The 13492-nt window shown below is 40.5% G+C and overlaps 1 protein-coding gene across 3 annotated transcripts in view; it reads right to left on the reverse strand.

Moving 5' to 3' along the window:
* The window catches only part of OCA2 (OCA2 melanosomal transmembrane protein), a 285968-nt gene that overhangs the window by 6163 nt on the left and 266313 nt on the right, over positions 1 to 13492 (reverse strand). For 2 of the 3 annotated variants that reach the window (XM_027554353.1, XM_027554352.1), the window contains one exon: positions 12735 to 12828. The exons of the other annotated variant lie outside the window; for it this stretch is intronic. In XM_027554353.1, the coding sequence (XP_027410154.1) occupies positions 12735 to 12828 (94 nt within the window). The remainder of the gene's footprint in view (positions 1 to 12734; positions 12829 to 13492) is intronic. 3 annotated transcript variants of the gene reach the window in all.

Consider the following 13492-nt stretch of genomic DNA (forward strand, 5'->3'; position numbering starts at 1 on the left):
AAAGCTAACACGAGATCTCTTACACAACTGAAGCAGCAGGAATGATTCCCATGTAACCGAGCAGGACGGGGCAAAAGGCATTGGAATGAGCCTGGCACCTCTGGAAGGAAGTTGTAAAAGAGGAAAGGTCCACACAGGTGGTCCCTCCCCCTGGGAACCCCCCCTTTCCTTCATAGAGGTCTTCTAGGACAGGAGGGGCATGAACTCTACTTGCAAGGAGTGCATGTGTATCAGCTGCTGTACATGTATCAGTTGCTACCTCATGCCACTTCCCACCCCAAAAAGGCACTGGGCAGGGTTTCTAATGTGCCCTGCCCAGCTAGGCAATGAAACACAGGCTTCAACAGAAGGACCCTGAGAGAGAATATGGTCTAGTTCCAGAGGGCTTGGAGTGTAGTCCAGGCCAAAACTCAGAGTCCATCATTAGCACACACAGAGCTGGGCATAAGTCTGCCATAGGAGCACCACCATTAGCACATGCAGGTTAGAGGATAAGTGCCCACAGGAACGTTACTGTCAGCATGCTCACAGCACTGCACAGCTCCGGTGTTGACAGGCTTGTGACCTTGACCATGGCAAATTTGGCAGCAGTGGACTTTGTTTATGCATAAAGCAGCTGGTTGGTGGCATCACAGAATCACTTATCTACCATGGAGAGTCCCTACAGTGTGGTACAAAGTAATTCCTTTCCCAGTAGGAGCCCTTCAGTTCTGCCCACCTCCAGTACAGCTTAGAGCTAGATCTGGAATAGACAGGTCCTGGAGAGTCCCACCACAGAGGCAGCCTAGGCCCCAGTGGGAAGACCAGCAGTCACAAAACCTTGCCCCCCAGCAACAGCCTAGCAAGAGGTCTGGGATGAATACAACAGAGCAAGAGACACAACCTTGGGCTGCTTCTGGCAGAACTGCAAATGGCTGCACGGGTGGCATATAGACTTGATGTGCACATACAGGGCTCACTCCCCTCGTGCTGACCTCCTTAGGAACAGAGCGCACACTTCAGGGCAATAAAGCCACATGGAACACAACTCTCAGTGCTTCTACTCCAACTGGAAAACAGACCCTCTTCCATGGAAATAACTGTCATGGAACAGAATACAGAAAAACGAATGAAAAGAAATGAAGACACAACATTGTTTGTTTGGTGCATTTCACCAACGTTTGAATAATAGGGATCCCAGAAGACAAAGGTAAAGAGAAAGGGCCTAAGAAAATATTGAAGAGATTATAGTCCAAAAATTCCATACAATGTGAAAGGAAACATCACACAAGACCAGGAAATGAAGATACAGGATAAATCCAAGGAGGAACATACCAGAACACATATTAATTAAACTCAGAAAAACTAAATACAATGAAAAAATATTAAAAGCAACAAATAAAATATAAGGGAATTCCTATAAAGCTATCAGCTGAATTTTCATCAGAAACTCTGCAGGCCAGAAGGGAGTGGCATGATATATTCAGAGTGATGTAAGGGGAAAACCTACAACCTAGAATATTCTACCCAGAAAAGTTATTACTCAAATTCAAGGGAGAAATAAAAAAAAAAAAAAAAAAACTTTAAAGACAAGCAGAAGCCAAGAGAATTCAGCACCACCAAGGCAAGGAGCTTCTCTAGGCAGGGAAAAAAGGCCACAACTAGAAACAAGAAATCACAAATAGGAAAGCTCACCAGTAAAAGCAAAAAGCCAGAAATCAGCCATACACAAATATAATATCAAAACCAGGAACTATGAAGAAAGTACAAATATAGGAAATGGGAACTCCATTTAAAAATAAGAAACCAGTAACTTAACACACATATATAACATAAATACACACACACACACACACACACACACACACATGTATGTATCAGTCAGTTCAGTTGCTCAGTCATGTCCAACTCTTTGTGATTCCAAGGCTTCCCGGTCTATCACCAACTCCGGGACCTTGCTCAAATGCATGTCGGTGGTACCACTGAATCATCTCATCCTCTGTTGTATCCTTCTCCTCCCACCTTCAATCTTCCCCAGTATCAGGGTCTTTTCCAATGAGTCAGTTCTTCGCATCAGGTGGCCAAAGTATTGGAGTTTCAGCTTCAGCATCAGTCCTTCCAATGTATATTCAGGTCTGATTTTCTTTAAGATTGATTGGTTTGATCTCCTTGCAGTTCAAGGGACTCTCAAGAGTCTTCTGCAGCACCACAGTTCAAAAGCATCAATTCTTTGGCCATCAGCTTTGATTATGATACAACTCTCATATCCATACATGACCACAGGAAAAACCATAGCCTTGACTAGACGGACCTTTGTCAGCAAAGTAATGTCTCTGCTTTGTAATATGCTGTCTAGGTTGGTCATAGCTTTTCTTCCAAGAAGCAAGCATCTTTTAATTTCAGGGCTGCAGTGACCACCTGCAGTGATTTTGGAGCCCCAAAAAATAGTCTCTCACTGTTTCCGTTGTTTCCCCATCTATTTGCCATTGTGTGATGGGACTAGATGCCATGATCTTTGTTTTCTGAATATTGAATTTTAAGCCAGTTTTTCCTTTCTCCTCTTTCACTTTCATCAGTAGGCTCTTCAGTTCCTCTTTGCTTTCTGCCATAAGGGTAATGTCATCTGCATATCTGAGGTTATTGATATTTCTCCCTGAAACCTTGATTCCAACTTGTGCTTCATCCAGTCTGGCATTTCATGTGATGTACCCTGCATGTAAGTTAAATAAGCAGGGTGACACTATACAGCCTTGATGCACTCCTTTCCCAATTTGGAACCAGTGTGTGTGTGTGTGTGTGTGTGTGTGTGTGTGTGTGGAGAGAGAGAGAAAAGAATGAAAAGAAATGAGTATACACATACTGCTATAGCAAAATCTTACAGGAAATGCAAACAAAAAACTATGGTAGAAACACATACATAAAGGAAAAAGCAACTCAAATACAATACTAAACAACATTAAAGATGGTCATCAAACCACAAGAGAAAAGAACAAAAAAGGAACAGAAGAAAAAAAAAACAAACAAACCAAAAACCATTGAAAAAATAAAAATAAGAACATAGATATCGATAATTACCGTAAGTGTAAATGGATTAAATGTTCCAACCAAAAGACTGTCTAAAAGGGATATAACAAAGACCATTATATAGGCTATCTATAAGAGACACACTTCAGGCCTATGGAAACAGACTGAAAGTGAGGGGATGGAAAAAGATATTCCAGGCAAATGGAAATCAAAAGAGGGTTGGAATACCAATATTCGTATCAGAAAAATAAAATAGACTTTAAAATAAAGACTGTTACAAGAGACAGGAAGGACACACATAATTATTATGGAATCAATCCAGGAAGAAGATAAAATAGTGGGAAATATATATGCACACAACACAGGAGCATATCTATAGATAAGGCAACACTAACAGTCATAAAAGGGCAAATTGACAGTAACACAATAATAGGGGATTTGAGAGTTTCACATATGTCAAGGGACAGATCACTCAGACAGAAAATTAATTTTTAAAAAACCCAAGCCTTAAATGACATATTAGACCAGATAGATGTAATAGATAGACTTAATTTATAGGAAATTCCATCCAAAAGCAGCAAAATATAGTCAAGTGTACACAAAACATTCTCCAGGATAGATATCATCTGGATCACAAATCAATCTTTGGTAAATTGAAGAAGATAGAAATCATATAGAGCATCTTCCCTGACCAAAACGCTATGAGATCAGAAATCAATTAAAGGGAGAAAACCTGTTAAAAACACAAACACTTTGAGGCTATACATATGTTAAGTAAGTAAGTGTTAGTGGCTCGGTTGTACCTGACTCTTTGCGACCCCATGGACTGAAGCCCACCAGGCTCCTGTGTCCATGAGATTTTCCAGGCAAGGATACTGGGGTGTGTTGCCATTTCCTTCTCCAGGGGATCTTCCCAACCCAGGGGTCGAACCTGGGTCTCCTGTACTGCAGGCAGATTTTTTACTGACTGAGCTACAAGGGAAGCCCCAATACACATGCTATTAAACTACAAATGGATCATTAAAGAAATCAATCAAATCAACTATATGTCAATAAAAAAAAATTTTTTTTTAAGCTAAAAAAAGAGGGGGGGGGCGGAGAAGATGGCAGAGATCGGCTGCTCTCCACAAATACATTAAAAAAAAAAAAAAAAACTCATCAAAATATGGAATAACTCCTACAGAGCAATTTCTAAATGACCACAGAAGACCCCAGGCCTCCAAAAAGGCAAGCTAATTTCCCTGGAATGAGGTAGGACAAAAGAAACACATTAAAAAAAGAAAGACAGAGGACTTCAAGACAGGAGTTTGTGCCCCCAGGGAGGGAAGGAGTCATGAAGGAGGAAGTTTCCACACACTAGGAAATCCCCTTTCAGGTGGGACCAAGAGGAAGCTGTGGAACCTCAGAGTGCCATGTAGCAGTGGGGCTCAGAAGACAAAATACACAGAAAGCTGCCCAACAGAGCTTCTCAGCCCATAAGCAGCTCACAAGCCTAAGCCCAGACCAGAGGGTAGGGTGGGGAACCGGGATGAGTGGCTAAGAATCTTGGCCTGCAGCAGAGGGTGGATCCCGGGCCAGAGGCTGAGTAAAGATCCCAGGGAGAGGTAGGGGGCTAGCGGCTATGAGGATACACTGAGAGGGCTACTAAAACAAGGCTGAGGAAATAGACATGACTAGCATTGCCAAAGCCAGGAGGGGTGCTACAGGCAGCAGACAAAACACCATGGATGTGGTCCTGATCCCAGATGTTGCAGCTACCTCCAGGCTATAAGCAGGTACAAGTTACTTCCCGCAACTTGCTGGGAGCTTTAACAGCTGAGGTCTTTCTAGGGAACCACAAACTGTGCCCCTTTCCTCTGGAAGAACTCACAATCTATCTTAGACTGTAACTATATCCAACAGAGCAGAACAGCCACGCTCCAGCACAACACATATGTGGCTGTCACACCCTCCCCTTTCTCGAGCCCAAGAGAGTGAAAGAGTCCTAATGAGCCTTGATCTTTGTCCCCTCATGTCCAGGTGGGGAACAGACTGGGGACCTCAGGGGCAACTGTGAACATTAGGAGCAACTGCAAGTTGGAATAAGGCCATATCTGAGATTGAATTAACCCCATGCTGCCCAAAACAGGTCAAAAGACCTTCCTAGAAACATTAGAGGACTTTGGTATAAGCCTTGCTGGGTGTTCTGGGCTGCAGAGTGTTGCCCTCACCAAGAGTACTGGAAACTTGTTTTTTGTGCTGTGTGGCTTGTGAGGTCTTGGAGCTTCAGTATGCATTGAGCCTGGACCCCTGAGATGAGAGACCCAATCCCAATCCCAATAGAGAACTCATGACCTCAGGGAACATTAATAGATGAGGGTCCTCCCAAAGGCCTCCATCTCAACACCAAAACCAAGCCCACCCAAAGGCCAGCAAGCACCAGTGCCCAGATACCCCACACAATCCTTCAATAAAACAGAAACACAACAGTGCACACTAGCAGACAGGCTGCCAAAAGCCATATCTAACCCATAGACACCCCAAAACCTACTTCTAGACACAGTGCTGCCCTTCAGAGAGAGAAGACCCATCTCCATCAATGAGAACAGATCATCAAAACAGAAAATTAATAAGGAAACACAAACATTAAATGAAACATAAGACCAAATGGACCTAATTGATAACTTCAGGACTTTTCATCCAAATACAGAAGAATACACTTCCTTCTAAAGTGTAGATGGAACATTCTCCAGGATAGATCACATCTTGGGTCACAAATCAAGCCTCAGTAAACTTAAGAAAAGTGAAATCATATCAAGCATCTTTTCTGACCAAGATGCTATGAAACTAGATGTCAAATACAGGGGGAAAAACTGTAAAAAACACAAATACATTGAGATTAAACAATACATTTACATTTAATGAATAGGTTACTGAAGAAATAAGAAAATTTTTTAAATTCCTGGAAACAACTAACAACAAAAACATGACAATCCAAAACCTATGAGATGCAGCAAAAGCAGTTCTAAGAGGGAAGTTTATAACAATACTATCCTATCCCAAGAAACAAGAAAAACATCACATAGCTGCTAAAAAAAAACAAAACAAACAAACAAACAAAAAAAAAACCTGAGTGGAAAGAAAGAGATCATAAAGATCAGAGCAGAAATAAATGAAAAAGAAAGGAAGGAAACAATAGTAAAGATTAATGAAACTAAAAGCTTGTTCTATGAGAAGATCAAATTTGACAAACCAATAGCCAGACTCATCAAGCAAAAAAGGGAGAAAGCCAAATCAACAAGATTAGGAATGAAAAAGCAGCAGTTACAACAGACAATGCAAAAATACAAAGGACAATAAGAGACTACTATGAGCAACTATATGCTAATAAAATGGAAAACATAGAGAAAATGGACAGATTCTTAGAAAAGTTCAACTTTCCATGAGTGAATCAGGAAGAAACAGAAATTATGAAAAGCCAATTACAAACAATCAAATCAAAACTGTGATGAAAAAAATTTCCCCAAAACAAAAGCCCAGGGCCTGATGGCTTCACAGGTGAATTCTTTCAAACATTTAAAGAAGAGCTAATACCTATCCTTCTAAAACTCTTCCAAAAGAACAGAAGAGGAGGGAATATTTTCAAACTAATTCTACAAGGTATCACGCTGATTCCAAAGACATCACAAAAAAAGAAAATTACAGGCCAATATCACAATGAACATGATGCAAAAATCCTCAACAAAATTCTAGCAAACAAAATTTTTAATGTGTTCATTAAAAAGATCATGTACCATGATCAAGTCGGGTTTATTTCAGGGATGAAGGATTCTTCAATATATGCAAGTCTATCACAACATTATTAATAAGTTAAAAGATAAAAACCATATGATTATTTCAATAGATTCTGAGAAAGCTGTTGACAAAATTCAACACCCATTTATGATAAAACTCTCCAGAAAGTAGGCATAGAAGGAATATACCTCAACATAATAAAAGCCATATAAGACAAACCCACAGCAAACATTATCCTCAATAGCAAAAATTTGAAAACATTTCCTCTAAAATCAGTAACAAGACATGGCTGCCCTCTCTCACCACTACTATTCAAAATAATTCTGGAGGTCCTAGCAACAGCAATTAGAGAAGAAAAGGAAATGAAAGGAATCCAGATTGGAAAAGAAGTAAAACTTTCACTGTTTGCAGATGACATGATCCTCTACATAGAAAGCCCTAAAGAAGCCACCAGAAAATTACTAGAGCTAAGCAATGAATATAGTAAAGTCACAGGATATAAAATTAACACAGAGAAATTCCTTGCATTCCTATATGCTAACAATGCAAGATCAGAAAAGGAAATTAAGTAAACAATCCTATCCACCATTGCAATGAAAAGAATAAAATACTTAGGAATAAATTTACCTAAAGACACAAAAGACCTGTATATAGAAAATTACAAAACATTGATGAAAGAAACCAAAGATTACACAAATAGATGGAGAAATATACCATATTCTTGGACTGGAAAAGTCAATATAGTGAAAATGAGTATACTACTCAAAGCAATCTATCGATTCAATGTAATCCCTATCAAACTACCAACAGTATTTTTCACAGAACTAAAACAAATAATTTCACAATTTGTATGGAAACACAAAAGGCCCCAAATAGCCAAAGCAATCTTGAGAAAGAAGAATGGAACTGGAGGAATCAATCTTCCTGACTTCAGATTATACTACAAAGCTACAGTCATCGAGATAGTATGGTATTGGCACAAAGACAGAGATATAGATCAGTTGAACAAAATAGAAAGTCTGGAGATAAATCCACACACCTATGTACACCTTATCTTTGACAAAGGAGGCAAAAAATATACAATGGAGAAAAGACAGTCTCTTCAACAAGTGGTGCTGGGAAAATGGTCAACTACATGTAAAAGAATGAAACTAGAACACTTTCTAATACCATACACAAAAATAAACTCAAAATGGATAAAGACTTAAATGTAAGATCAGAAACTGTAAAATTATTTGAAGAAAACATAGGCAGAACACACTCTGACACAAATCACAACAAGATCCTGTATGACCTACCTCCCAGCATAATGGAAATAAAAATAAATATAAATAAATGGGACCTAATTAAACTTAAAGGCTTTTGCACAATGAAGGAAACTATAAGCAAGGTGAAAAGGCAGCCTTCAGAAAATGAGAAAACAAAGCAAATGAAACAACCAACAAAGAATTAATCTCCAAAATATACAAGCAGCTCATGCAACTCAATACCAGAAAACAAACACCCAATCAAAAACTGGGCAAAAGACCTAAACAGATATTTCTCCAAAGACGACATATAGATGGCTAATAAACACATGAAAAGATGTTCAACATCACTCACTATCAGAGAAATGCAAATCGAAACGACAATGAAGTATCATCTCACAATGGTCAGAAACGACCATCATCGAAAAGTCTACAAACAATAAATGGAGAGGGTGTGGAGAAAAGGGAACTCTCTTGCACTGTTTGTTGGAAGGCAAACTGGCACAGCCACTATGGAGAAAAGTGTGGAGATTCCTTAAAAAACTGGGAATACAACTGTTCTATGACCCAGCAATCCCACTGCTCAGTATATACATTGAGGAAACCAAAATTGAAACAGACACATATACCACAATGTTAATCGCAGCACTATTTACACTAGCTAGGAAATGGAAGCCACCTAGATGTCCATCAGCAGATGAATGGATAAGGAAGTTGTGATACATATACACAGCAGAATACTACTCAGCTATAAAAGGAACGCATTTGAGTCAGTTCTAATGAGGTGGATGAACCTAGAGCCTATTATACAGAGTGAAGTAAGTGAGAAAGAGAAAGACAACTGATATATATTAATGCATATATATGGAATCTAGCAGAGAAGGCAATGGCACCCCACTCCAGTACTCTTGTCTGGAGAATCCCATGGATGGAGAAGTCTGGTGGGCTGCAGTCCATGGGGTCGCTAAGAGTTGGACACGACTGAGCGACTTCCCTTTCACTTTTCACTTTCATGCATTGGAGAAGGAAATGGCAACCCACTCCAGTGTTCTTGCCTGGAGAATCCCAGGGACGGCGGAGCCTGGTGGGCTGCCGTCTCTGGGGTCGCACAGAGTCGGACATGACTGAAGCGACTTAGCAGCAGCAGCAGCAGCAGCATGGAATCTAGAAGGATGGTCCTGATGATCCTATGTACAGAAGGAGACACAGCAGACATAAAGAACAGACTTCTGGACCCAGTGGGAGAAGGAGAGGGTTAGAATAGCACTGAAACATGTACATTACCATATGTAGAATGGATGACCAGTGTGAGTTGGACGCATGAAGCAGGGCACCCAGGACCAGTGTTCTGTGACAACCTGGAGGCATGGGGTAAGGAGGGGTGTGGGAGGGGGGTTCAGGATGGGGTGGACGCGTGTATGCCTATGGCTGATTCGTGTTGATCTATGCCAAAAGCCATCACAATATTGTAATTATCCTCCAATTAAAATATATAAATATATTTTTAAAAGAAAATACATACATTCAGCAAAAAAATAAAATCTACAACAATAAATGCTGGAGATGGTGTGGAGGAAAGAGAACCCTCTTGCACTGTTAGTGGGAATATAAACTTATCAGCCACTATGGAAGACAGTATGGAGATTCCTTAACAAACGAGGAAGAAAATGACCATATGACCCAACAATCCTACTACTGGGCATATACCCAGGGAAAACCAGAATTTAAAAAGCAACATGTACCTCAACGTTCATTGAAGCACTATTTAAAATAGCTGGGACATGGAAGCAACCTAGATGTCCATCAACAGATGAATGATTAAAGAAGCTATGGTACATATATAAAATATTACTGGAATATTACTCAGTCATAAAAAGGAAAGCATTTGAGCCAGTTCTAATGAGGTGGGTGAACCTAGAGCCTATTATACAGAGTGAAGTAAGTCAGAAATAGAAAACAAATATGGTATATTAACACATATATATGGAATCTAGAAAGATGGTACTGATGAACCTATCTGCAGGTCCGCAGTGGAGACAAAGACATAGAGAACAGAATTGTGGGCACAGGAAAGGAAGGAAGGAGAGGGTGGAATGAATGGAGAGAGTAGCATGGAACTATATACACTACCATATGTAAAATAGATAGCCTGTAGGAATTTTCTATATGACACAGGGAACTCAAATATGAGCTCTGTGACAATTTAGAGAGGTGGGATGGGGTGGGAGGTGGGAAGGGGGTTCATAAGAGGGGGGACATATGTACTCTTATGGTTGTGCATGTTGATGTATGGCAGAAACCAACACAATTTTGTAAAGCAATTATCCTTCAATTAAAAATATATAAATTTTAAAAAGAGTCTCAATCACCAAATGTTTAATCATATTTTGGGTTATTAGCCATGTAAGTGGTCCATGTTAACTTCTTTCCTTGATAATCCCCTCTATTCTATTCATTCTACATGTTCTGGGTGAATAAGAACCAGTCGAGGAGGCTTCTTATTCTTTGAGAAGCAGCCCAAAACTTCCCTCTCTGGAGAGCCATTCCTGACTTTCCTCCAGCCTCCATGGTGCTCCCTGAGCACTCTATGTACATGGCCATGAGAGGATCCATTTATATTGCAATCCTAACTTAGGTGACTGTCTCCCCACTCAGGAAGACAATGTCACCATATAAAAGTAGAAGATGCTCAATAAGGTTTAATGAACAAAATTCCACACAGTGGACATATTTCCTGGTGTCTCTGGATTCTGTTTCTATCACTGATATTAAATGTGGTTGTGAATGCAGTTGATTAAATGTGGTTGTGAATGCAGGTGTTGCTTTTCGTGCTGCTGATCTCAGATGGGGACCATTTTAACAAGTCTAAACTCAGAATTTGAGTCCTCAGTCGCTGAATTAGGTGAACTAGCTGTCTCCAGATTATAACAACTTCATTGAATGGCATTAGTCCCCCTCTATAAACTTGAAGATACACTAAAAACAAAGTTGTTGATTTAATAGTTAAAGACCAATCAAAGAACAAAGAAAGATAGATTATCTAAGCATACCTGGAAGCAAAAACAAAAATTTTAAAGGTATCTATTGTGTTTGTCTAAGATTTTTCACAATCCTCTTGTGTTCCCAAAGATGATTAGGTCTCCTTCCAAATACAATCACATCCAAACCCCCGTGTTTACTCACCAGAGGTTAGTCTCTCCTGACGCTTCTTCTAATTGACTTTTTAATGTCTCCAAAAGACAAAACACTCTCTCAGCCCAAGAAAAAACTTTAAAAAATTTTTCTTATTATTATTACATTAAAGTCTCTACTTCTTAGCTCACACATTCATCACTTTACCCACCATCACCCACAACACACATTCCTTAAAAGAGGGAATAAGAAGTTGCCACTAAGGATGGTTTCTGATTCAAAATCTGCTTCTAAACCTAAGCCACTAAGCCACATCTGCATGCAGTGTGAGAAGACATTAACTTTGAGATGTCAGTAATGACCATCCTCAAGCCACAGGCTTAGAATGTCAGGGGCAGTTCTGCAGAGAATGGAAAGTAACACACTTTGCAGAGAAACTGAGTAGGGCTAGAACTCGCCAGTCAAAGGTGAAGATAGGTTTCCACTTAGGAAATCATGAACTATTCTTACTTTACTTATTCTTACTTTACTTTCAATTTGGCATTCATTAATCATCACTTCACAGACTGGTTCCAAATAGGAAAAGGAGTACATCAAGGTTGTATATTGTCACCCTGCTTATTTAACTTCTATGCAGAGTACATCATGAGAAACATTGGGCTGGAAGAAGCACAAGCTGGAATCAGGATTGCCAGGAGAAATGTCAATGAACTCAGATATGCAGATAACACCACCCTTATGGCAGAAAGTGAAGAGGAGCCTCCTGATGCTCCTAAAAAGCCTCTTAATGAAAGTGAAAGAGGAGAGTGAAAAAGTTGGCTTAAAGCTCAACATTCAGAAAACTAAGATCATGGCATCTGGTCCCATCACTTCATGGGAAACAGATGGGGAAACAGTGGAAACAGTGTCAGACTTTATTTTGGGGGGCTCCAAAATCACTTCAGATGGTGATTGCAGCCATGAAATTAAAAGACGCTTACTCCTTGGAAGGAAACTTATGACCAACCTAGATAGCATATTCAAAAGCAGAGACATTACTTTGCCAACAAAGGTCCGTCTAGTCAAGGCCATGGTTTTTCCAGTGGTCATGTATGGATGCAAGAGTTGGACTGTGAGGAAAGCTGAACACTGAAGAATTGATGCTTTTGAACTGTGGTGTTGGAGAAGACTCTTGAGAGTCCCTTGGACTGCAAGGACATCCAACCAGTCCATTCTAAAGGAGATCAGCCCTGGGATTTCTTTGGAGGGAATGATGCTAAAGCTGAAACTCCAGTACTTTGGCCACCTCATGAGAAGAGTCGACTCATTGGAAAAGACTCTGATGCTGAGAGGGATTGGGGGCAGGAGGAGAAGGGGACGACAGAGGATGAGATGGCTGGATGGCATCACTGACTCGATGGATGTGAGTCTGAGTGAACTCTGGGAGTTGGTGATGGACAGGGAGGCCTGGCATGCTGCAATTCATGGGGTTGCAAAGAGTTGGACACGACTGAGCAACTGAACTAAACTGAACTGAATCATCACTTCAGGCTCACCATAGTGTCTGGGGGCCCTCCCTCAAATCCAATACCCGCTTACCTCCCAGACAGGAACCAAGGGCCAGGGCATACATGAGTGGTGGAGCAGGCAGGCTGACCTCAGGGTCTCTGCTCAGGTTTAGGAGCACGGGAATCTGTGGAGGAAAAGACACTTACCTCATGTCCATGAAAGCCCAGAGGAGTTACCCATTCTGTGACCAACTTGCAAAATCCAAAGCATTTTTTTAGCACTCAAACTGAACAGAGCACAGGACGTTCAAAAGGAAACCTAAGCAAACTTTAGAATCAAAAAACTTGAGCTTGAGCCTATGATTAAGTCTTTGTTTCCAGCCACATGACCAACTGGTCCTCCTCTTCAGCTGCCCCAAGCAATTGTGGATCCTACATGGGGTGAAGTTGCATAGAATCTCACACAGTGCTTGGGACTAAAACATCTAACCAGTATATATTAGCCCTGAAGTGGACCACTTCCTACATTAACTCTATGAATACATCATCTTATTTCATTCTCAAACATCCTCCAGGTGTGATTGCTATTCCCTCAATCGATAGATTGGACATCAAGACTTGGAGAGATGCAGATCTTTTAAATAGCCAAGCTAGACTTGATTTCTGGTTCCAAACTGCATGCAGGTAAACCTTTCTCTGAGAAATTTGTGTTCCATAAACAGGCCCCCTTTTGACTCATGCTGATAATGAAGCCCAGAAGAACACATAATCTCTGGGCCTGTTTCCAGTATGCTCGGGAGATATTGTTCCATGTTATCACTGGTAGATACCTCAGCCCATTAGAATTTA

The sequence above is a fragment of the Bos indicus x Bos taurus genome, chromosome 2 (genome assembly GCF_003369695.1).
Source record: "Bos indicus x Bos taurus breed Angus x Brahman F1 hybrid chromosome 2, Bos_hybrid_MaternalHap_v2.0, whole genome shotgun sequence".
Classification (NCBI taxonomy): domain Eukaryota; kingdom Metazoa; phylum Chordata; class Mammalia; order Artiodactyla; family Bovidae; genus Bos; species Bos indicus x Bos taurus.